Source organism: Cryptomeria japonica, chromosome 4 (assembly GCF_030272615.1).
Source record: "Cryptomeria japonica chromosome 4, Sugi_1.0, whole genome shotgun sequence".
Taxonomy (NCBI): domain Eukaryota; kingdom Viridiplantae; phylum Streptophyta; class Pinopsida; order Cupressales; family Cupressaceae; genus Cryptomeria; species Cryptomeria japonica.
This window is the reverse complement of record NC_081408.1, coordinates 111,410,630-111,437,986: the sequence shown is the minus strand read 5'-3', so window position 1 is coordinate 111,437,986 and position 27,357 is coordinate 111,410,630. Positions and strand designations below refer to the sequence as shown.

The 27,357-nt window shown below is 36.7% G+C and overlaps 1 protein-coding gene across 3 annotated transcripts in view; it reads right to left on the bottom strand.

Moving 5' to 3' along the window:
- Positions 1-27,357, bottom strand: part of LOC131046138 (chaperone protein dnaJ 10) — a 174,577-nt gene that overhangs the window by 40,669 nt on the left and 106,551 nt on the right. Inside the window, exons 7-10 of one of the 3 annotated variants that reach the window (XR_009105935.2) lie at positions 23,037-23,195; positions 22,588-22,763; positions 20,628-20,708; positions 2,675-2,854 (exon numbers count right to left, since the gene is read on the bottom strand). Coding sequence is in view for 2 of the 3 variants with exons in the window: in XM_057979802.2 (XP_057835785.2) it covers positions 1,953-2,054; positions 20,628-20,708; positions 22,588-22,763; positions 23,037-23,195 (518 nt within the window). In the remaining variant the exon portion in view is untranslated. Of the gene's footprint in view, positions 1-1,946; positions 2,055-2,674; positions 2,855-20,627; positions 20,709-22,587; positions 22,764-23,036; positions 23,196-27,357 lie in introns of all 3 variants that reach the window. The other 2 variants (XM_057979802.2, XM_057979803.2) reach the window with 2 other exon arrangements.

The following is a 27,357-nucleotide window of genomic DNA, read 5'->3' as shown; positions in this document are numbered from 1 at the left end:
AAGCATTGAGATTAATCCATTATTTCATCCTTGCACCATCAAGATACTCTCAAGATAGTGGCATTAACATAAAATATAGGAACAATGGCAATAGCAAAGGCCCAAAACACTAAACGTGAATGCATTAAAGTTGATAAGTAATTTGATGTTCCATCCACCATTTCATTTTTTTGTGGGTTGATTTCATTAGGGTTCACAAAGAGGAAAGTAATTGAGGCTAACGCCGTAAAAATATTCCCTCTCCCTGGCATTAACTTCCATTATAATCAACCACCACAACACAAATCCATTTTGATGGCAGCATGCATTTCACAACAGCTGTTGATGGCCTATCTGCATGACTATATATATTACAAGCTACTTTAGTCCAATCGGCCCATGGTTACTCAAGTGCATTTTAATCTCTTCTCAAGAATGAATTTCAGAGATTCATCCATTTTGAAAAGATTGCACAAAACACAATCATCCCAAATGAAAGTGGTATCGGAGGCATGTGAGTATAAAAATAAAGAGAAGCCAGAGAGCTACCAAGGAGAAAAGATAGGACAATCATAAATCTACCCCATTAATTCATCAGCACAGAGGATAATGATATAACTCTAGCAGCTATAAACCAGAATTCTCCTACTTGCAACTTCATTCTGCAGCAAAACCCTCATCTTCAAACAAAATTCAATCTAACAAGTAACAGGTAATAAAATCTACCCATGCATCATGAATAGGAATGGAAATCATCATTGTCCCACCTATCGTAGACCCCTCATAGTGTTGCATACTGTTTGGGCGCCCAGGCAGTACCCTGGGCATAACCAGGGGTGAACCTGCACTGGCCAGTACCAGGACCAAACACACACGCATACTGGGTACAAAATAGTAGGAGCTGGTTGCATAGTCCAAAAATTTACTATACAATATAAAATTCTATATTTATGACTATTAAAATATCATCAATTTCTTCCTCTGTTCTCAGCTATAATTTTCCAACTATCAGAAGTAACAAAAACCCAGATGAGGGTTCTCACAGATTTTAAACATAATGCAGGGTCTGCTTGGAGTGCAATGGAACACCTTAATGATAGATTTGCAAAACCATGAATTGTTTTCCGTACTGTAGTCCTTCCTTTTGTCCACTAGAACTAGTTTTTAACTTTTTAACAATTCCATCATGCTTCTGATCTGGGAACTACCCAGGTTCTTAACATGATTTCGCACAGAATAAATAGATGCTGCCAATCCATGTATATGATACCATGTAATTTGCACTAGGTGCAGCAAGTGTTGCATGATATCAACAAATCCCTAGTTAGAGCTTTTTGAAAATTGCCCAACTTTGTGAAATCATTATCACTAGTAGAAATTTATTCTGGCTGTTTGTTAAATAGTTTACTACAATCTGCATTTTTTATTTTCATGGACTTTTATCTCAATATTGAAGAATAATATTCAGCTCACATTTTCTCAGAAATATGTAGCATTGTATCAGTTGAATCAAATTTTGAACAGTTGAATCAAATTTTGTCTGGAGCAAGGAGTTCATTAAGTAGGTTAATAGAGATTGTGCATTGGGCAATTCAATAGTGAATCTCATTATTAACTGCAGTTGTGTATCGTGGGCTCAGATAATCTGAATGCTATCAAAGAAGTAGAAAATATTCCATAACTTTTACTTTGTACTTAATAAGCATGTAAATAGGCTCATTAACAATTGGGTTTTTGGGCAAAAAAGAATAGATCAACAATTAAAGTACAGAAACTACTCTCCGTAAAGAAGGGAAGGAAGTATTCTCATTGATATTCCTGGAGTTTACATTCCTCAAGGATGCAAAACACACAAGTTATATTGAATAGTTCCTTTAATTTTAAACCACGGGATCTCCTAGCATGAAAGTGAGAAAAGACAGCCTTAATTTGCTGTTCAAGCTAAACAATCTAAAATGGCACCAAACCTGCGACTATCCTGATGAGGAACTTTTGATATCATTTTCAGAAGTGTGGACTCGTTCACCAGTGTCCTTCCGCAAACTATTTTCTCTCCTACAAAATTCCTTAGCACCCTGAAGTACAGTTCACAAATTATTGCAACTTCATGTGATTTGAGAAAAAAAATGCAATATGAGATGTGATGAGACAACACAAAATAAGAGAAAAAAATACTATCTATAAAGTTTAGACCTAATTAGATATAAGGTCTAGAAACACATTTAAGGTAATGAGAATAAAGGTGCTTATCAAGATAGGCTACTCTGCTGTCCCAAACAAGAAAAAAATGCTTTTCTGTCAAAAAACATGAAACATTAAATTTATAGTTGAGACCATAGTCGAAAAACTCAAACTCCGCAATAACTCAGCTGGCCCAAAAAAATTTAAAAACTTGGGACTCGCAAAAACTCGCGAAAAACTTGGCAATAACTTGGTAAATATATTGAACATTTGGACATACATATAAATTATATATTACTCATTTCCATCATATATAAATCAAAGTTCAAGTTTAATACATATCACAGACCAAGAAACAAGTGCAACCTCTAAATAAATTTGAGTTCAATGCATATCATAGACCACGAAACAAGTACAACCTCTCAATACATATTAATATCAAGTTTTGGTATCAATGAAAATTATAAATCATAAATTTCGTCTACTACTAAAGCTCAAAAAAGTTTGTTGCCACCATGTAGATGTTGCTAAGTTGATGGTAGAGCTGCAATATCCTCATTAGGTGCCTTATCCATAGTGATAAGATGAGCTTCAAGCTGTGTATGTGAGAAAACTGCCTATAGTGGCTGACCAAATTTGCCTTCTGCCTCCTCATATGCTGCCACTTCTGCCTCCCTCTCTAAATCAGCTAAGTCTGTAATGACCACCCCTGATTATTTTTTATTTTGTTGATAGAAATAGACGAACAAGTAGAAGTGTTTGTTTTCAATTTTCATTCAACAATATGATTGCATACATTCACAAATATCATAACATTGCAACAGAATATCTTTGCATATCATCAAAGCATATAACAACTCAAATTGCAAAATAAAAGAGATTGGATAAACAAACTGAAATAAGATTCTAGAAATTAATATCAGGCCTGTTCATAGACCAAACAATGTATTTTCAGACCTTCAAAACAAACAGCAACACATTCCAGCTTCACAGGGAAAATTTAGAGCAAGTACCCATCAACTCCAAGCTGTTCTTTCTCATGAGCCAACCATCTTACAATGCAAGGGCACTTTAGAATACTAATTACAGACCTCCGCTAATGCAAATTTAAATTCAGTCTGAAAACTCTAGTCAAGAGGAATGGTATGGCATCCTTGTAGGGGTGATTTTGCTTAAAAAATCAGTTTTTTGCTATACACCACGAATACTCTAGAGAGGTCACCCAACTATGGTGAATCCAAGAAATAATACCCAGAATGATAGCCTTCAATCTTCAAGAGTTACGAGTAAATCATTGATTCTCAGCTAGTCAGAAAAAGCACTTCCAAAACTCAGAAAATTCACACCAGAACTCATAAATTGAATCTAATCTTCTCTAAACTCACACCAAAACCAACAAATCCACATTAAAATACTAAATATATCTTCATTTTATTCAACTCCAAAGCCACCCAACAAGCCAAAATCACAGAAAAATTTGATAACTTGAACACCAACCAGCTAGGTTGGATCTTTCACCACTGAAACCAACTATCTAGTATAGGGTTTTCATTCTCCAATGTAATGTCCCATACTAAATTTAGGCATGTTATAACAGTAATTAATTTATTTCAATATACTTATGACTTAAACTAAATTGGTTAGGAGACAACTCTACTTTTAGCTCTTTCCTTAACATAAATCAAATCCATGATATTCCATAGTTTTAAATAATTTATCAATTATTCATGAATAAATTGTCAATCCATCATAGTAGACAATTAATTCTAGTATTAGACAATTAATTATGTCATCCATAATTCTTAATGCAAAGTTCAATCCTTGTTACTACTCCAGTTTTAAGGAAGGAGGAGATGACTATGTTGCCAAGCGCTTGGATACCAAACTCAATAGGCTCCCTCAAAGTTTATTGATCCAAGCCCTTACCCTATCTTGGGGCTATGGCCTCGAGGTTTATGGGACGCTGATCCCTACCCTATCTTGGGAATCATCCGATTGGCTGGATTTAGACTGCCCCTCTCGGAAACAACTCAATCCCATCTTCTTAAATACTGACAATAGTAGCAATATATATATAGTATGACTGCCATACATATTGCAGTCTATATTAATATAACTATTAAATTATGAATAGGAACATCATCAGGCTTCATATATTAAGCATACATATTAAACACATTCCCATGCATACCACCAAGAACAAGGATATTACTGCCTGTAACTTAATAACAATTCTGATCTGATATGATCGATGGTGATTTCAATGGATGCTTTTGATTCCTTTCCTTTATATCTCTCGATGTGAGGGATAGGTCACAACTCTTCATCAGGTATGCCCTTTGGCAAGAGACACACCTTTTCACCATTAGCACCCTTTGAAAGAGTGCAACTATTATTATTTCTGCCCTTTGAAAGGGACACAACCTTTCACAATCAGATCTGCACTTCTGATTCCCAAATTATCTCCCTTTCAAATGAAGTTCTATTCTCCTTTTTATATCTTGTGTTTGAGGGAGTCACAACTTTTCATCTTATGTCCTTTGACTATTCATTAAACTTAACTAAATTTTAGTTATGGTTATGTTTAATTTTACTCTTTTATATTTATAATTTTTATTATTATTGTTTATTATTAAATCCTATATTGAAAAGGTCACATTACATCCAACCGGTGACATTACATCCAACCAGAAAAGATGAACTCTAAAAGCATTCCAACAACATAACCTTAAGTTGTTAAAAGCAAGCATACAAAACAAGACATCAAATTGTGAATATAATGAGTCAAAGAGAAATTAGGGCAACCACTCTTCAATTTGAAATCAATTTCCCTCCAAACCAGTTTCAAAGCACATGAGCTAGAGAAATTGTGAGGGAGCCTAACCAAATCTGACTCAAAACCATTCACTTGCTGTCCTTGTAATTTTGTCAAACACTTTGTATGCAAAGTTGTCGCTTGCTGATGTGAATTTCAGTTTGCTGTGTATGCTCTTAAAATCAAGTAGAAATGATGCAAATGCTTTGAAATAAAAGTCAAAAGATCCAACAATAAGCTGAGAATGAAATGTACTTGTTTTTACTTTTTTCAAATGCAAATACATGAGTTCCTGAGGTAAAATGCATACCTACAGCCCAGTAGCATTTTTACAAACACTTGGCATGTAAACTAGCGTGCATCTACAGAAAATAGTCATTAACACAAACACTTGGCATACAAACTAGGAAGCTAATATGAGAGTAAACAATGCTGTCATTTAAACACCTGAGATGCATGCATACATAATTCTGATTACAACAGCAAGTAGCTACTATAACTCCTAATGCAAAGCACATGCAATATAATGAACCTAGAGATAGATAGCAACGGTACAAAATAATCCAATTCTCGACATGAACTGACTGTCTTCGCTCCAAATTGCCATGAATGTCTACTGAAATACAAGAGACTCCTCCAATATATTTATTGGAATTTTTCCAGCTCCCATTTTTCTAGCTCCCCGAATCAAAATCGCCCTATACACAAGAGCACCCAGCCAGGAGGAATGGCTCCTTCACTAAAGTCTGGTACAGCCTGGAGAGATTGTCAGTAGTCACAAAATTGCAGCATCCAATATTATTCTCAGACCTGGAAATCAAAACCCTTCAAAATCTGCTCTAACACTGGATAAATCTACTCCCTTTTTGCATAAGATTGAACCTCTGGATGAAGTCCATGATCAAGCAATGATTCAGCTGATATTTCACAGCCTCAAGATTGCAAACCAATGAGAGATTTCGTTCCCAATGGCCGATGAAGGAAAACCCTTGTCTTCTCCTCACAGAATATAATTTATCAAAACAAATGCTCAATAGAATGAAATCGATTTCATTGAGGGAGTATTTATAATTCCACCTTAGGGCTCCATTTCCCATAAACGACATATTAATAACATTTAAAATGTTATTCCATTAAGACATAAGGAACACATTTAATATTTCATTTTGGCATTCATAATCAATTCCTCAAATGGCCCCCCTTTTCATGATGAATTGACCCTCAAGTTATAACATTAAGTTACAACATATATTATCACCTTTTAATAAATAATTATCATCTAGGCCAATTAAACATTAATAACTTCTCGAATATTCATTATTTTCCAATTCCGTCTAAACCAGGGGGTCAACCACTGCGTTCACTACTCATCCGATGGCCTTACTAAAAATAGTAAAGGTCCCTATCGAGCATCCCCTGACTTACTATAAATAGTAAGTATGGGAAATTGAGTCCAACGAAGGCCAAACTTGAACTCTGGATGGGAATAAGCCTCATGCTTTGATAACTAAGACCCTCTAACCAACTACCTTAGCCTACGAGGGCCAATGATAGGCTAAACCAATCAAGACAGGAACAAGCTAAAAAGGGGAGATTATAGGAATCTTAGCACCACCTTTAGGAAGCGCATAAAATAAACTTTTTAAAAATATTAAACTTCCCCCCTTTCTTGGCATCACATCAAGAAAGCTAATTGGCCCCCCTTTTAAAATGATTTCAAGTCAACTTACTAGGCGAGGCACAAGGCGTACACCTTATAATGCAACTTTATAAAGACACAGTGAAAAAATCAAATATCTTTCTGAAACATAAGAACTCACCAAGTCCAAAATTGGAAACCACTAGAATGAACTGAAAGAGGAATAGAGGCCAAAACCTAGTGGTAAAAATAGAACTTACTAAAAATAGCAATATGTCAAAAATAGAAAGTTTACGGAAAATTCTAAAAATCACTACAAGAGCTCACCTTGGGACATTGAGTCTCATAATCACATCCACTTATCCTACAAGAACCCGAGAATAGGCTAATGGAGAACTCATACTGAGCTATGTGCAAGAAGGGGAAATGATAAAGTCATCGTCAATTAACAATGGATCCACATTAAAATCATCAAGCTCGGTAATCCAATCTAATTATGGATCAATGTCATTAAGGTCAAGTGCTTCATGTGAACCCTACCCTTGTACTTTCTTTTCATGGAACCAAAGGTTTTGTTGAACATAGACAAGGTCATTCAAATGCTTTTGAGTCAACCTATTAGACTCTTTGTGTGAATGGCCTCAAAAACACTCTAGTTGCGCCCACAACCAAAAGCACTACAAGGCTGAGATTAAATGCAAACGGCAAGCTTTTGAAAATTAGGCATTTTGGCAGGATGAAAATTGTCATTCATAACTTGGTAAAGATTTTCATAAACTTAAAAGTAAAATAAATGATAAAATTAAATTAAACACGTTTTTCTTACCAAGTGGCAAGGTGTCTCTCTTATGAGTGCAATCATTTGAAGAAAACAATGGCCCTTCAGCCTTCTTATAATTACCTTACCTTCAGCCATAGGTTTAAGAGATAAATAGTTATCTAACTTATGCACCCAAGCTCTAGCTGAACACTTATCACTAGCATCAAAATAATCAAGAGCGACCTTACCCAAGGCATATTATAAGTCCCTCTCAATTGCTGATCCTCTATAATCTACTCTTCCACCACCCCTCTTCTTCTTCTAATCCATGAATTTATTGAAAGTTAGATTGTCCTTAACTGCTTCAGTAAGGGCATCATATTTAGCATAGGCATGCCTTAACTCATCTACCAATTGTAGAGGAGTTCCATTAACAACCTGTAGTGCTTCTCTTTGAATGAAAGTAGGAATCTGCTGCTATAGGCTGCCTCTTCTTCTTATTTTGCTGATTAGTTGAACTGCTCTCTGCATTTTTTGTTTCAGTACCTTGTGAAGTGTTTTGATTAATTTGTGTATTATTCGGCATAAATTGTCCAATTTATCCCAACAGCTGACACATCACATCCATCATAGTATCAAACTTCATTCCCATCAGAGTGTTTAAGCTCAAAGAACAAGCTCTCTCTTTACCTTTATCTGCCAAGTTCTCTATTGTGTTTTTACTATCCTTCCAAGGTTCTTGATGCATCCCTAAAATACCAGAAATTTTATCTCCCTCAAGAACTCGTGGGGACTGCCAAAGACTCTTCCTTTGTTCTCTATAAAAGTATCTTCTTTCTCTCACTCATAGAAGGTGAAAATCTAATTGTGATTGCTCAACACAAACTGGCAGGATGACTTGTTCTCTGATACCACTATAATGACCACCCTTGATTATTTTTTGTTTTGTTGATATAAATAGACAAAAATGCAGAAGTACTCGTATTCACGTTTCGTTCAACAATAAGATTGCATACATTAACAATATCAACATTGCAAGAGAATATCTTTACATATCATCAAAGCATATAATAACTCAATTACAATATCGAAGAGATTTAATAAGCAAACTGATATCAAATTCAGGAAATTAATATCAGATCATAGACCAAACAATGCATTTTTAGACCTTCAAAATGATAAGCAACACATTCCAGTGTCACGAGGAAAATTTAGGGCAAGTACCCATTAACTCCAAGTTGTTCTTTCTCATGAGCCAACCATCTTACAATGCAAGGGCGCTTTAGAATGCTAATTACAGACCTCCGCTATGAAAACCAAAACAGAAATACTGAGAGGGGGGGGTTGCAAGGGAGAGTGAATCAGTATTTCAAAACTTTTAGTCAAAATGGGCCTTTAGAAAATAACTGAAAAGATAAGTACACAGAGAACACAACATTATCTTGTGGAAGACCCTTTTAGGTAAAAAACCATGGCATCAAGAGCTTCCATTAAATGAGCACCAACCCTATTACAAAAGTGAGCTACAGTTCATGCCAAGAGCACCAACTCAAACTTAGTTGAGGCACTGTTGTGACGTTTTCACACATCGCCCCATTGCAAATGGGGACCTGTTGACGTGTATTTTGTACACAGCCTAACACAGAATAAAATACCCAAGGGTACCTTATCCTCTCTTGAATAAAGCCTCTGATTGCTGAAGATATCGCGAAAAAGGATCAATCAGGATGACTCCAAGGTTCTTTGATGTAGGGTCTCTACGTGTGGATAAGCTCGCTGTGGTATGATGTGATTTGCTGGAATCACAAGGGGACTTACATTTGATGATTGAACTTCCGATCTGCTTTGCTGGAACACGGGCTCTTACTAGTTTAGATTTGAAAAAAATGGAAAAAGGATGAGGGCGAAGGGAGTATCTAATCCTAATACTAAGAATGTAGGAACAATGATTGATCTTTGATGAAACTCTAACTAGGTCTTGTTTTGACATCAATGGACCATCTCCACAAGGCTAGTGCGATCTTCTAAGGGAAGCTTTATGATGTTCAAATCATCACTGCAGGCATAGACACCATCAAGTTGATGCATATCAATGAAGAAGCGACAAATTGAAATTGAGCTTAAGCTAAACAATTCCAGTTGACTACACAAGGCAAGTCTGCAATCAACAAACTGCTAGTAGTATGGATATACGAATTCCACCATCAATCAATCACATTTCCTCCATTCATCTAATCATCTACCATCTAGGATTGAAGACTCAACAAGAAACCATGCAAATTGCAAGAAACGACACACTTCACCATTACTTCAATGAAAATGGAGTTTGTTTACAATCAATGGCAACAATTTCTTGCCTTGTCCTCCTATTCTACTCTAATTGCTATTCTATCTTCTAACTACTCTCTATCTACTAACTGCTTTCAACTATTTCTATATTATCTCTAACTCTTTACAAAATGAAATGTCAGGGCTTATATAGTGCCCACAATACAATTCGATGGCTTAGATCAATGGCCAAGATTTCACAATGAAAACCCTAATTAGGGTTTGTTACAACCATTACATAACATTTAATGCTCGACCAATGAAATAATTGTATTGCTTGGACACATGTCCTCTCTAGAAAATTCCACCAATGGATAGCCGGGGTAGGTACATCGGAGTTTGTGCCACCTTCCATGAGTTAGGTACATTGAATCTGGACGTGTCGAGGTGGACGTGATGACTAGGCTGCCACCTCGTCTGACACTTGTAACTTGGTAAATATTCAACTTGATGTTGTTGAGAAGCTATCTTTAATTAACTCTTCTGAAATTATTTGCTTCTTCAACGAACCCTTGTTCTGACTTCTTGTGTCCTTGATGCGCAAGATGATTGATGTACCTCGCCTTGGAACGCTGGATTGGAAGAGGTTGCCCTTGATGACGTTAGTCCAAAGAAGGTCGTCCTTGCCGATGCTAGACTGGATGAGGTCGCCCTTGTCCTTGCTTGATCGTCCCGGTGAAGACCGTCCTTGATCTGGCTTGATTTTCCTTGATAAGATCTCCATTTGATGCCTACACAACATTTCAAAATTAGTAACATGATTTTGCAATACATAACATAGATTAGATAAAAGATTAGTTTTAGGAAACTTCATGATAAGTCCTTGAGTTATCATTTCCTAAAAACGATTGAGCTATCGGAATTCAAAATTTCAAAATTCAAAATTTTAAGGCAATGACGATCAAAAAAATCAACATTTAAAACAAGGGATCTTCGCCATACCTCACTTGAGAGCTTAACTCTAAAATGCAAAACAAGGAATTTGCCTAAGCAAAAATCAAAATTTGGTGACTTCAACGTGATCTCTCTCCAAATAAACGTCCACTTTAGCAATTCGCCACCTTGGGGGAAGGGTCTTCAATGTCTTAATGATAACAAATTCGCCTTAGAAATTTTGCACAACTCAAACTCACACTCCTCTTTGAAGACGTTTCACACCACTTTGATGAAGTTCGCACCCTATATCTTCTTGATGAAATTCGCACTTCTCCTTTGTATTCTCCAAATCGCATGCGAAAGAGGATAAAATGATGATTTGAAATTGAAATAAACACCTCCCTTTATAGGCGCTCACCTTCATATTGACCCTAGGCCAACTTTGGTGAATAAGGCAAATTTAAAATAAAATTAAAGGCCGACCCTTGTAAAATGAAACAAATTTTAAATCAAGCGCCCCATTTTATTTATAATTAATTAATTTAATGCCTATAATTTTAAATAAACTCGATTTTTTTTTAAAAGGCAAAAATTAATTAATAAAGGCCCATGCGCTAATGTTAAATGCTAACTTTAATTGGATATTCAAATTTATCAATTTTTCTAGCATTTAATAAAATTCAAAAAATGTTTTAACGCCAAAACTTGGAGGAGGGAAAGATACAAACCCCATCGCTCTGGTCCCTGGGAGAGGGACAGGAGCGAACTTCCATTCCTAGCTCAAATTGGTAATATTGTGACGTTCACTTCTTTTGCGTTGCCTTCCAAATGATGTTTTAAACCTTTTGCAACTTTGCTTTGACATGATCCTCGAAGGATAATGAGTGATTTAGCTCATATCGCCCTGGTCCCTTGGTGAGGGACAGGAGCGAACTTAATGTTTTCCCCTTGATCTTGCATCTTCGATCACCAATCTTCATCGTAAGGCAAACAATAACGTTGTTTCTTCATACCATGCTTGTTTCACTTGTCCTTTACAAGGCATTCTAATGTTTGAAGGATTATCGCCCTGGTTCCTTGGTGAGGGACAGGAGCGATCCTTATGCTCTAACTTGAAATTCTTCGTTCTTAACCTTAACTCTTTGTTCATTGCCTTTCAAATGACGTTCTCGATCTTGTGCATCCTTGCCTTGTCATGATTTTGAAGAAAAATGAATGATCTTGTGCAAATCGACCTGGTCCCTGACTGAGGGACAGGAGCGATATAGGTTCCTTGGCTCAATTGATGACCTTTTGATGCTTGATTTTCTCGCATATCATCCTCTTAAGACGCCTTAGACCCTGCGCAACCTTGCATAACCTTGACTTGGCGTGAATTTTGAATGAATTGGCAAATATAGTAAATATCGCCCTGGTCCCTGACTGAGGGACAGGAGCGAACTTCAATGTCTTGGGCTCATGCTTGCTTTCATCAACTTGCCATTGCTTTTATTGTGTAAAACGAAGTCCCTTGATCCCTCTTGGCCACTTGATACTTGATAAACCTTTAAAACTTAGGCCATCATAGAAATTTCGCTCTGGTCCCTGCCTGAGGGACAGGAGCGAACTGGGACATTTGGCGACCTTTGATACTTCGTTCTTCATTGAGACGCTTCAATACGTCCTTGCCACCTTTCACCTTGACTTGGAGTGGTTTGAACCTGGAGGAAAGGCAACATAACTAAGATATCGCCCTGGTCCCTGGCTGAGGGACAGGAGCGAATTTGTACTTTCAAGCTCAACTACACTTTGCCACCTTCAAAAATTATCTTCAACGGTCTTGTTGTGCCCCATCTTATTCATCTTTGGCTTGGAAATCATTCAAACTTGGCAAGAAATTCATCTAAGACAAAAATCGCTCTGGTCCCTGACTGAGCGACAGGAGCGCCCAAGCCAATATAGGTCTCATTTGGTATCTTGCAATCTTCAATTTTGTCTTCAACGAATCCGTTACACCATCTTTGTTTGCCTCAAACCTAAAACTTGCTTGATCTTTGCCTAAAACATGCCTTATAAGGAATTTCGCTCTGGTCCCTGGGAGAGGGACGGGAGCTACACTGAACTTCGCCCTGGTCCCTGACTGAGGGACAGGAGCGATTTTGCATTTTTGGTCCATTTTTCCTCATGTTTGTGTTTCCAAATTATATTCAATTGATGAAATGTATCTCCTTTGACTTCTTCAAATCGTCAAGTTGTTCAAATCCTGCAAGGACAAGGCAATATTTGATCTTGAGCTCCGGTCCTCCACTGAGGGACAGGAGCGATTTTGACTCCTAGGGCATTTCCGTGTTCGTGAAATTCTTCAATTTATATTCAACGGAAAGATCACGCCTCCCTTTATCATTTCCACTTGAAAAATCATCTTGATCCTGCAGAGACAGTAAGATTTTTGAAAACGAGCTCCGGTCCTTCACTGAGGGACAGGAGCGATTTTGCTCCTACAGGCCAAAATATCAAGATTTCACAAGTTTAATCACTTCACAAGGCAAAAACAAATCATTTCCAATGCCCGGGATCAAATATCAAAAAACTCAAAATTTGATCAAAATTACTCAATTGGACAAAATTCACAATTTCATTATCAACACTTAGACAAATTTAGACTCTGCATTCAAAATTCCAATTGAAAATAAACCATTCTGGCAAATTCACTTTATTCAAAATTACATCCTACGAAAGGAAGCTTAAAAAGCTCTCAAGACTGACTGGATTCTGGCCTGAAAACGTCAAAGTAAAAAACCCTAAGGCTTGACCCTAATCCAGACAACTGACAAACTAAACCAAAACCCTAAAAAGCAAAGCGAAAACGAGCAAAACATGGGTCCCCATTTGCAATGGGGCGATGTGTGAAAACGTCACAATAGGACCCCTGCTTTTTTTCCTTTTTAGGGTTTGTCTTTTTAGGTTTTTTAGGGTTTTGTCAGTTAGCCTTTGCATTTTGAGTGTCGCCCAGGGGATCACATGGATAAGCAAGTCCGGCTTGAGTGAGGTCCTGATCCTGAAATTTGGCTAAGTCTGGAATGTCCTGATAGAGAGTTCAAAAAGTCAAATTTCGCTCCTGTCCTTCACTGTGGATCCAGAACGAATTTTGCTCCTATCCTTCTCCAAGGGACCAAGGCAAAGCGCTCCTGTCCCTCACCAAGGGACCAGGGCGAAAATACTTATTTGAGCCATTCCTGGCCTTGTTTGGTTAAATTGAGACATCAAAAGCATGGTGAAGGACGAAATGAGCATGATAGAGCATCCAGACTTGATCAAAAACAATGAAATGATGAAGTTTTTGCCTAGAAGGTCAAATTCGCTGCTGTCCCTCACTGAAGGACCAGAGCGCTTTTCTTTATATGCACAATTTTAGACCTTTTTTGGACATTAACTTTTATTCATAGCATGAAGTAAGATGATATCTTCCTTAGCCAAGACATTTTTTGATGAAAATTGTAACGATTTGGCCTAGAGAGCAAAATTCGCTCCTGTCCCTCACTGAAGGACTGGAGCTTGAATTCCAATTTCGCATTATCCTTGCAAGATTTAAGTGGTTTCGCGATTTGAGGAGGTCAAGGGAAGTATGTTTTGCCCGTTGAATATAACTTAAGAACGCCACAATGAAGAAAATCGGCCTAAGTGACAAGTTCGCTCCTGTCCCTCTCCAAGGGACCAAGGTGACTGGCTAGGGCGCTCCTGTCCCTCTCTAAGGGACCAGAGCGATTTTCCCTCGAGGCAAGTTTTTGGCAAAAGGAAAGCAAGTTTCGCGTTTGAGGTGGGTGGAGGAAGACACAATCGATCCGTTGAAGATAATTTTCGAAGCTAGCAAAGGACGAATTGGCTTGTAATTGCAAAAGTGCTCCCGTCCCTCACTGAAGGACCGGAGCTTGAATTTCAAATTTGCACTGTTCTTGCAGGATCAAGACAATTTTATGATTTGAAGAGACCAAGGAAAACATGATTTATCCATTGAATATAATTTGGAAGGCTAACAAAGGACGAATAAGCTTGGATTTGCAAAATAGCTCTTGTCCCTCTCCAAGGGACCAGGGCGAAAAACTTAATATCCAATCCTTCTCGCCAAGTTTGGACAAATCTAAGCCAAGGCGCGAGTTTGGAATGATACTTAAGGTGCTTCGGGGTGGAATGGAGTTACAAGGACCACGAATTTTGATGACAATTGACAAAGGGCGCTCCTGTCCTTCACTCAAGGACCAGGGCGAAAATCTTGGGAAAGCACGTTTTTGCCTTGAAGAAGCAGGTTGAACATACATAGAAGAGATGAACGAAGGTCATTGCTTACCTCCAAACTTGATTTGGCGATCTAAAGGACAAAGACCAAGGACAAAAGATGAAATCGCTCCTGTCCCTCACCAAGGGACTAGGGCGAAAATGCTTTAAAGTGCACTCATTTCAAAGATCGAATAAATTGAACTCGAAATTCTAAGTAAAAATGCCATCTTGGACGTCAAAAATGAGGTCTTGGACGTAAAAAACAATAAGTGTGAGGTCCAAAAGGTATAGGCGCTCCTGTCCCTCTCCAAGGGACCAGAGCGATCTTGTTGATATCTATTATTTTCCCATGCTTGGGCGCCAATATCCTTCAAATTGCAAATTCGATAAAACCTTGAAATATTTTGAAATTAAATTGACATTTAATGATGGTGCATGGCATTTAATAATTAATTTTGAGCCTTAAAATCGAAATTTTTTCGTTATAAAGGCATTTGAAATTAATTATTATTAATTTAAAATCAAAAGAAAGAGCGCTTGGGGTATTATTTAATATTTTGGTTAAGTCGGCCTCTCCTTTTATTTAATCTTTTGTTTATTTTTGGCCTATTTTCCAAGTCGGCCTATGGGGAGGTGAAATGGTGAGCGCTCTATATATTTGAGGTGTGTTTTCATTATTCAAATCATTCACTCATTGTTTCAAGTGCGATTTGGAAAAGGCAAAGAAAGAAGTGCGAAATCTTGCTAGATTGGAGGATAATTTCCAGATTTTTGAAGACATTTGAAGGCGAATTTCCAGATCTTGAAGAAGCTAGCTAAAGGAGGTGCATTGTATCCAAGGGAGAGCTTTGATCTACACTTTGCCTAGCAAAATTCATCTATTTTTACATCATTTCTTAGAGTTAATTCTCAAGAAGAGGTATGGCAAAATCATCTTGACACCCTTATTCAAGGTTTGATTTTTTTTTTTAGACATTTGTTTTGGAAAATCTAAGTATTGCGTAGTTAATTAGGAAATGATAATTCAAAGATTTATCATAAGGTTTCCTAATTAAAATCTTGAATCTTCCTTTTAAAGTTTAATTTTTAGATTTCAAGATATATTACTAATTTTGAAATGTTGTGTAGGTATCAAGATGGCGACTCCAAGCTCGAAAGATCTACAAGTCGGAAGACTCTCCTCAAGGAAAATCCAGCCAGATCAAGAACGATCAAGCAAGGACAAGGACGACCTTCTTCGCTCCAGCCTAGCATCGACAAGGACGACCTTCTTTGGACTAACATCATCAAGGGCGACTTCTCCAATCCAGTATTCCAAGGCGAGGTACATCAATCATCCTACAAATCAAGGACACAAGAAGTCAGAGCAAGGGTTCGTTGAAGAAGCAGATAGTTCCAGAAGAATTAATTAAAGCTAGCTTCTCAACAACATCAAGTTGAATATTTACCAAGTTACAAGTGTCAAACGAGGTGGCATCCTAGTCATCACTTCTCCAGTCAGTGTGGTCCACCTCAGCATGTCCAGATTCAATGTACCTAACTCATGGAAGGTGGCACAAACTCGGATGTACCTACCCCGGCTATCCATTGGTGGAATTTTCTAGAGAGGACATGTGTCCAAGCAATGCAATTTTATCATTGGTCTAGCATTAAATGTTATGTAATGGTTGTAACAAACCCTAATTAGGGTTTTCATTGTTGAATCTTGGCCATTGATCTCGAATTGATCTAAGCCATCGAATTGTATTGTGGGCACTATATAAGCCCTGGCATTTCATTTTGTAAAGGCAATTAGAGAGTTAGGAAGGAGTTGGAAAGCGGTTAGAAGACAAATAGAGAGTAGTTAGCTAGTTGATAGAATAGTAATTAGAGTAGAGTAGAGAGAGAAGGCAAAGATTGTTGCCAAGATGTTGTTGTAAAAGACTTGTAACTTCATTGAAGAAATGGTGAAATTTATGGGTCGATTCGACAATTTGCATGGTCTTTATACTTCTCATATTTGATTTCATGTTATTAGACGAGTGGAAGAAATATGCTTGATTGATGGTGAAATTCGCATATCCATACTACTAGCAGTTTGTTGATTGCAGACTTGCCTTGTGTAGTCAACTGGAATCATTCAGCTTAAGCTTAACTTCAATTGTCGCTTCTTCATTGATATGCATTACCCTGATGGTGTCTATGCCTGCAGTGATGATTTGCACATCATAAAGCTTCCCTTCGAAGATCGCACTAGCCTTGTGGAGATGGTCCTGCGATGTCAAAACAAGACCTAGTTAGAGTTTCATCAAAGATCAATCATTGCTCCTACATTCTTAGTATTAGGATTAGATCCTCTCTTCGCCCTCATCTTTTTTCCATTTTTCAAATCTAAGGCAGTAAGATCCTGTGTTCCAGCAATATTCAAAGGCAAATCAGACGTTCAATCATCGAATGTAAGTCCCCTTGTGATTCCAGCAAATCACATCATACCACAGAGAGCTTATCCACACGTAGAGATCCTACATACAAGAACCTTGAAGTTTCTCTGATTGATCCTTTTCGCGATATCTTCAGCATTCGGAAACTTTATTCAAGAGAGGATAAGGTACCCTTGGGTATTTTATTCTGTGTTAGGCTGTGTACAAAATACACATCAACAGGCACCAACCTCAGTATGAGCACCAACTCAAATTAGATTCATAAAATTTTACAAAAAAAACTTCTTTACATTCATCGTGACATACATAGCTTGATCACATTTGCTGCAAGATAATACATACTTAACATACTGAAATCCAATTCCAGCAGGCATCTTAACCAAAACCAGCTCCATTCAAAAATATTCTCCCTCTTCTGAGATAAAATTAAACTTCTCTGCTAATCACTTCAAAACAAATTCTGAAAATCATTGACATCAAATATACATCACTTCAAAACCACCCACACAAACTGTTCTTCGCACATCTATACAGGTTATTCAATGATAATTAAAAACGGCTCAGAAGATATATATATCATTTCAAAAACAAAACACCCAACTCCTTTTACAAGTTCGTGCCCTTTCTCCAAAACTTTTCACCCGTAAAATATATGTCGCCTTTTAAATACAAGCCTTGATTTTAATAAGGAACAAAGAGTCAAAAAAATCGATGCATGCCAATTCATTCCCTTTTTTTAAACACACTGTAAAAAAAAAGTTGAAATATTTAACACCAAAGCCATAGTTCCAGGGAAAAAAACGTGTCAGCTGTCTGGGAGGAAAAATATGTTCATAAAGAACCAATACAAAACACTCTCACACCAAATCAAAGAAGACAGAGAATTGTCTTCAATAAATGAAAAAAAAATTTAAAGAAATCTCGTTGCAGGGAATATCATAAAGAAAAATGAGTTCGAACGTTTTCAACTTTTCCAACTCTGACTACACTTGTAACTCTCCATACATACGGCAGCAACAAAACAGCACCAAATATAAAAACATATCTGCTCAACCCATGTTTTCAAAATCGCAACCTCCCAAAAAGATTGTCATAAAAAACGCTTCCATATTAAGGCTGTCGAGCTTACTTATCTGTCAACCAAAAACAGATGCCAAAAAACAAATATTCCTTCAGAGAATAAATAATGCTTTCTGAACACAACTCATATTTCTTTGAAAAAGGCATTGTCCAGCATGTCACCAAGACAGCCTTGAAGCCAAAAAAAAGATGACACTTCATCCCTCTAAAAAGAACAAAAAGTCACATCACATGAACGGAAATGATTGTTCGAATTTTTGGAACTCCTTGCAACGTGCCAAAGGAACACAAAACAACTTGTGTCATACAAAACGAATTTGCCAGGCGTAGCAAACACGACTTCTCTAGAGACTTAAAAAGCTAAAAACATCACTACCAGAAAGTTCGAAACAAGAGCCGAATACATAAAAGAGAAAATACACAGCTCTTAATTATATGCTAAGCACAAGAAAAAAAATAGCCAATGATTTGGCACACATACAGTAGATAGTCAAAATGCTTAAGAAGACACCCAAGCACCTCAAATGAAATTCCAAATCAAAAACTCAACTTCACCATCTGACCTGTGACATCAATGACAAAATATTGAACAAACTCCCCCTTTGTCATTGATGACAACTACACCCTCATCCAATCTGAACCAAAACGAACGCACACTGAAACATGCCTGCTGAACTAATCGGAAGAAACTCCCCCTATCTTACTACTCCCCCTTTGACATCAATGACGAAACCAAAACTGCATATATGAAACCAATCAGTATGCCTGAACTGAGGCATTAAATGTATCAAGAAATACTCCCACTGAGACGAAACTGCAAATTAACGAGGAAGTGAAATCACTCCCAATTTTTGCCTCAAAAACTCAAAAGTTTGGTAGAGGCTTAGTAAACACATCTGCAATCTGCTCTTTGGAGGACACATATTCCAACTTAACTTGCTGATTAGCAACTTGTTCCCTAAAAAAATGATATTTAATAGGAATATGTTTAGTCCTAGAGTGCAAAATTGGATTTTTTGAGATATTGATAGCACTCGTGTTGTCACAAAAAATGGTAATAGGGAAATCATATTCAACCTTTATATCTTTTAACGTTTGCTTCATCCAAAGTACCTGGGTGCAAAAAGATACAGCTGCAATGTATTCTACTTCTGCAGTGGATAAAGAAATAGAAGGCTATTTTTTACTTAACCATGAAACAAGACAGCTTCCAAGGAAGAAAGCACCACCACTTGTGCTTTTTCTGTCATCAACTAAACCTCCCCAATCTGCATCTTGTGTTCTACTTGTGTTCATATTAGTTAAATCACATATGAATGTTGGTATGCAATCAATATGTTAATGAAGATAAGTTATATACTTTTGATTGAAATTGAAAAAGTTTAAATTGGTAATAATTTGGAGGGTTCATGGTTTTCAATGCAAAAATTGCTTCAAAATCAGCTGAAAACATTCATGTGCAGCCAAATATTTTTGGCAGTTGTCAACTCCAGTAGTTGCTATTTCCGAACAATGGATATGAACCTATTTTAATCATTTGTATTTAGTTAATTGTTTTAGGATTAGTTAGCTTTAAGGTAGTTTTATTTCTGCTTCTTTTGCAAATAAGGATATGATAACTTTAAACTGATATTTTTTGTGATATTTAATTAATGACTAGATATTTTGAGAAAAAAAACAAATAATGTTATTTGATGTTAAGCTTGTGTTGAAAAGATAGCCATTCAATTGTAGTTATTGATTTACAAGATATATATGTACGTATGTAGATGTGTGTGTGTGTATGTTTTACGCAATATATTGTTTTAAGGGATATAATTGTACGTATGTATATGTACGAATGTACATGTATGTATGTATGTACACACACACATGTATGCATATTCATATACATACACACGTATGTATGTATGTATGTATGTATGTATACATACATATATACAAAAGGACTTGTTACTTACAAAAAATTAAGTTCTCTAACAATCAACAGTTGACAATTTATTTTGCTTGGGGCACATAGTTGAAATTTCAGGCTCCTCGCATTTCATGTGTACAACAAAATACATACAGAATACACACAATAAGCAATTGACTAGACTGCACCTAGGGGATGAAGGCAATGCCATAGAGTCTTCGACAGAAAACATTATCATGTTAAACCTACAATATGGTTATGGAAAGACAATCCTCACAAATAATTTCCCTAACCACAAAAAAATTAACTTATTGGAATGAGATTAACAGACATAAATGGATCTTTATTCTACGGAAATTACAATAATTAAGCAGATATACCTGGAAGACCGTTCCCAGTTTCTTTAATGCCATTGCCCGTTCCTTCAGTATGTTTTTTGGAACACTGGTGTCAGTAAGAACCTGAACCCAAACAACCAAAAGTGCATGGTATGAATAAGATTCTTACAACAAGTACATCCTTAATCCTATCTTATAAATATAAGTTGTCTAATGAATATGTGTCTGCAGAATAGTCTTAGCAGTTCTAAACTTCTAAGGGCACTGTCTTAGGGCAACCAAGGAACTGTATAGATTATTCACTGTCAAGGAGTTGTACGCAACCAACATATCTAGATTCTTTTAAGATTTCAAGTCAGCAGATACACTGCACAAAAAGTACAAATCTCACTATAAGATCAATAGCCTGTATCTATAACCTCGTGACTAGTACACCATGAGATCAATATAATATTATGGGCACAAAAACCAACTTCTAAGAGTAAATTGCATGTTATGAACTAACAACATGCCAATAATATGCTAGAAAAATTTTAACAATCTTAAACAAAATCTAATATATCTGACACCAATCTTCCCCACCCCCTCCCCCCTAGCCCTCTCAATAACTAAATAGGATACAATTAGTTCTCAGACTGAAAATATAAACCTGTGAAGAATACAGCGCTCAAAGAGTCAGATTAAGTCACATGCACTTAATAAATGTGTATCTACGCTGCTAATGCAGCCAATATCATCAAATATCTCCATGATCAGCATTCCATCTCATTGGAATGCACAGGTAACCAACTGCAACCACCAAGTAAAGTAGGCAGTGGTGTTGAATACTAGGTTCACTTGTGATTTTCAAGTAAGATATATGTTGAACTGTTTTGAATATTGAGTTCTTCATTTTTTTGTTGAGGTAGCTAATCCCAACAACAAATTATAATACATATCATCAAATTGCAGCAGCTAATCTCAATATAATTCATTGATTGTAATTCCAAGATGAAGTAACAATATATTGCTCTGATACAACATGCAAATAGGCTATCATGGAAATGTTGTGCAGTAGGTGTCGCAACATACTTCAAAGACTCCAAGATTGGAGTAGATGGTAGGGGCATGATAATAGGCCAAGAAACTATCAGAATGGTGTACGGTAGATATCCTGAGATACCTCAAGATTGAAGTAAGTAGTAGGGGCATGCAGATTAGCCACCACAAAATACCGTGCAGTAGAAGTCCTGAGATACATGAAGATTGGAGAGCATCAAGTGTCAGGTGTTCAAGAGATTGACAGAACAAATATGGAAGGGCAAAGCATTCTCACCTTGATATACTTTTGCATAAACTTAATAATTATTCAGGAGATAAGAGATTAAGTTAAGGGGAAATTGTCTCTCAGATGTAAAGGAGGTAAGAGCAGAAATCCTTATCTGCGTTAGGTTAAATTAAACAAGGTAGGAGAGATTATCTCCTATTTTGAGAAAAATGGAACCTTCAGAATATGACATTATTTTCCTGGCCAGGTTAAGAGTTATGTAGTATAGGCAGATAAAGGAAGAATGTGGTTACGTTAGAATTGGATAGACCTGAGATTCTACACTTTAATCTTGTGGACACTGATACCTGTGTCCTTGACTGAGCCAAAGACGGAGGAGGCAGTTGAACAAAATGTTCAAGAAATTATGGAAAAATGTAAGGGCAAGACTGGGTATTCTAGTTCTATAGATATAACCCACCAAATACCATATAGCTTCATAGAAATGTGTAATAAATCTTTGTCACTGGACCACATTAGAAAAAGGGACAAGAAAGAAGCAGAACAATGGAGGTCTTTCTTATTGCAATAGGATGTGCAACTAGTTAAGTTCAGAGGTGACGATAAGATCAGTAAGTTCAGGGGTGAGAAACTCTCAAAGGTGGCACCCTGACGTAAATCGTTTGTTTTTTCTGTTTATTGGTTTAATATAACATGTATTGTTTCAAAGAGAGGGAGAGAGACATAGAGACTTACTGCTTGACAAACATGAGACAGTGTCGATTCAATGTCTACTACATTTATTTTCCAAAGAGAATTAATCATAACATCTTTATTCTCTAGAATATATTGTGATAAAGCATCTTCATCTGTGACACCACCTTCCAGCTTTCGTTTCAATCCTCCTTGCATTTGTAATAAAGAAACAGCCCCTGCACATCGGTTGAATAATCTTTTTGAAACAGAAACCCAATTTTCTTTCGAATATGTAAATAAACAACTACAAACTAAACTATGATTCAGAGTGAATTTTAATGGTTACCCTTTTCATTTTCCAGCAAACAACAAATTCCCTTCACTTACTCTTTATAAATGTCAAAGTTAATTATTCAAACAGGATATTCTATGACCAATCTTAAAGAGGGATAACAGGGATAACTCAATGTATTCCAGTATATTCAGAATCAACAGATTAAGATACTGACCTGATGCTGCTGTAACTTGAGATTTAATGTGGTGACCTTTATCACGTACCCACTCCGCAACAAAAGGCATACCAATGAGAAATTTATTCTTTCCTAACTCTTTTGCAGCTTGCCTTGTATATATGTATCCTATTGTGTGCAACATAGCCTCACCAAAAGCTGCAATATAAATAGAAAAATGATCAATCCTTGATTAATTAGTATTCACAATGTTCAAGGTTGTCTTGGATGCAGCTAAAATAAACTCTTATGTCGATGAAAATACATAACCAACTTTCAAAGTGAATTAAAAGGTGAAAATCACTGATATTGGATAAAGCCAGGGGCAATGAAAATATAAATTTCCTCAATAAGAAGTCTATCTTAGCAAAAGGTTTATCCAGTGCTCAAGTAAGAACTGTCTGCTACAGTCATTTGCCATTATAAGATTGCATAGGAAAGTCGTCTTATAGATTATAACTTTGTGACTTAATTAGATTCTACCTTGTTTTGACTGTACTTATTTTTCCTCATAGACTGTTGCCGCCTTCCCATTCAATCCTTCCATTTGCAGTAATCATTAAAGATGCAATGAATTCACCAAGATGATAATGATTCAAAGTGAGAAGATCTCACGGTTATTTATCATTGTAATTCTATTTTTCATTGCTTAGACCTTCTCCTTGGGTCACCTAGCATATCTCTTCTATTCTGTTTAATCCTTGGCAATTCTCCCATTGACTAAGCTAGTTTAGAGTTGTGACAGTTATCAACCATTAGTTGCACATGGAATGATAAGTACAACTACTAACTAAATGGTACCATGTGTTCTGCTTAAACAACATTCAAAAGATTGCTTCCATAATTTCTTTCACTGGTGGTCAGATCAAATGATTGCACAATTATAACTCACAAGTACACAAATTATCCTATAAGAATGTCAGCTACACATTGTACTGCAGAGTTAAGCATAAAATACAATAGTGAGAGCATAACATAGAATGTAAAGTTACAATTGTTGTAAGGACAAAATCAGGATGCACAAAGGAACAGGTTTGTAGGCACCACAAGACACATGACACTCACAGGCAACCTATGACAGGATCTAAGGTTCACAAGAAGGAAAAGGACACACACCCCAATGTAATAATGTGTATATATAGACTGCAAAGTGAAAGATAGAGTACAATAGGAGAGAATATAGAATAAAAGATAGCAAAGAGAAAGGCTAGAAGCTAAAATAAGATAAAAGGGAAATGTGTAAGTAAGAAGATATATGTAAGACAGCAGGAGCAAGGAAAAGATAACATATATGTAGGAGAGAAGTTAAACTGATGTGATTTTACCACAACTATATAAAGTGAATATATGATGGCTTGTCTTGGTTGAAATATGAATGTGATGAATGGATGTGAGTTTATTATAATTTATTTGCATTGCATTCCGTCATGCTTCACTAATCCACCACATTGATTCTAATCTTCCCCTTATCCCTTTACACCAAGGTAGAAACTACACATTGAAGAGCATAAGCACAGATCATCGGTCTGTGGTCCCTCTTTTGCCAACATTTGGGTTTTTCTATTGGGACCCTGCTAAGAGAAGAAAAGTCTAATATACACCCCTAAATTATTTTTTGAATTTAACACCAACTGAAAGTGAGATTACAATGCAATATCCTTTTCACTTTCTAATCACCCAGTTCCTAGGATTGGCAAGATGAGAGCATACGGTGAAAGGATCTACATATCAAATTAAATTGCAGCAACTGAAAGTAAAGCACTAGGTAAAAAGCCAGCCAACACCACTTATTTAGTGGAGTGTATATGCAATACTAAAAATTAAAACAAGCTAGTTCCACTTATTTGGTGATGAGACAATACAAATTCTCCACTTATTTAATGGCAAACAAAATGGCACTTCCACTTATTTAATGGGAAAACTTATCACAAATTAACCACATATTCAGTGTGTTAAGTACATCAGCAAATAACTAAGCAAACTCACTGGTGGTACTACCATCCAATGTACAATATAGAATGCATAGGAAAGGTAAATCTTGGACAATATGACCATCTGAAAGACTACAAGAATAGTCAATGCACATTAAAAACATTAAACACTAAAAAACTGCTGCTATAAAGTGCTTATGTAAATCAAACTATTGTAACACCTCATAATAATGCCAAACAACAAGAACCCAACAACCCAGCTATGAAATAACAGTATCAATATCATATAAAATGACAGACAAATGAGTCTTATACTAGCAATGAATACTTCTCAGATGGTACAGCCTGCAAGTCACCTTCCAAATCATCTTAATCACACTTCAATTTCCTTGATAGCAATCCTTCCAAATCTACAACTCAAAAAACATCAAACACTAAAATATTTGCAAACCAAAAGTGAAGCTTCTATCTACAACACAATGGTCATCTTTGTATGAAACCACTCAGCTAGCTAGGGGTGTTTTTAGTCCTCGAAACAAACAAATCCAAGAGGGTTTTCATCCTCAACAAGCTTGGAAGAACTCTGAAAGATGCCAACTGCTCACTGGCTCAATCTGACAGATTTGTTTAAATAAAATTCTTTGACCAGCGTCTAAATGTTTTGCGTTTTGAAGAATTTTGAGGTTTGCTTTGCGTGTTATTGACTTCTGAATGTTGCACAATGAAAGAAATATGCAAAGCACAACTAATCTAATACTGAAAATTGAATTTCAGGCTTCTGATTTCTTTATTGCAGCAAACATGAAGGACAAATAATAACTAATTTATTCCACACAAGCCTCAAATAGCATGTCAGGTGTCCAAAGCTTGCCTGATTGAGCTTCTATATTTGACTGGAATGCAAGAAGTGATGATATAGGTGCTTCCAAGATGAACTAACAGCACCAATGAGTGTTATTTGACCTAAAAAGAATTACCAAAAACAATTTATGCATATATGCTGCATAACCCACAAAGTCTCCAGGCAAGGGTTCCAAATTCTGGCACTTTCCCCAATAAATTGCTCAATTAACCCTCTTAGGCATTAATTCCACCTGAAAATCTTTGTGATCTACAATTATTTATTGCTGACAATGAATTTTTGACAAATCCAACTGTTGTAACCCTGTAATTAATTTTCTTTGGTGCAAAGGATCTCTCCCAGGGGTACGGTCTGCTGTACCTTCTGTACGGCTGCAATAAGAAAGTTGTGGCTGCAGAGATTATGACCAAGAAATTGTCTCCACAAACCCTTCTTGCTGTAAAAGATGAATATTCCTCAATCTGGTCCTCAAATGACCTGAAATTAATCTTCTATAAGCACCACAATCCTGGAAAATGACCAAATCTGACTGGGGCTACGTCCAATGAGTGAAGAAATGGGAGTTTTTGTTCCCAATTCCCTGTGAATACCTGCAGATCTGAATTTGTAGACTTCCTTCCAGAAGAGTTAATAAGAAAAAAGCAAACAAGAATGGCAAAATGAATGCCAAATGCTTCTTTTAAACATTCCTCAAACCCTAATTCGAATTTGGGGTTAGGGTTGTACTTTTGGCATCATTAAACATGTTAAAATGTTTCTTTTATTTAAAAAATAACTTCCCCTAAGTGGTTTGACCCATTGAGGGTCTAATTCCTCATTAAAAGTGGCCATATTATTAAGTTATAACTTCTAGGAAAATGTACGAAGGGGCCACTTTATTGATATAAAGTGATTATAATAATTCACTTTGTAATTATTTATTTAACCCAACTTAGGAAATATTTAAATATCTCCCATTTTATTCAAAAGCTGCTCATCTAGACTCCGAATCGAATTCTAACTAAAGCTACCTGTACATGGATGAACTTTGAGTGTTGTAGGCTAACTGGCAATGGTCCCCCTAAAAAGTAGGAATCCTCTTGGAAAGTAGGAAAGTGTCTCCAAACATCTGAGAATGCTCAAAAGCGAACTAGCTCTGCTCTGTGGCCCTCCGGGTGGTCAACCAGTCAACTGGTAGTCCTACAGTGGTCCCCCTAAAAAGTAGGAATCCTCCTAGAAAGTAGGAAAGTGTCTCCAAACATCTGAGAATGCTCAAAAGCGAACCAGCTATGCTTCATGGACCTCCGGGTGGTCAACTAGTCAACTGGTAGTCCACCCTAAAAAATACGACCCCTCCCTAAAATTTAGGAGATGGTCTCAAATGATCCAAAATGGTTCCTAGACACCCCACAACCAACTCTCAGTAATTCCCTAAAAAATAGGGATCCCTTTTAAAAACTAGGAATTGTCGTTTGAATGTCTGAATTGGCTCACAAAGCCCTCTGCAAGGCTCCATGACTCCTGAATGGGTTCCCTCTTCACTCCACTG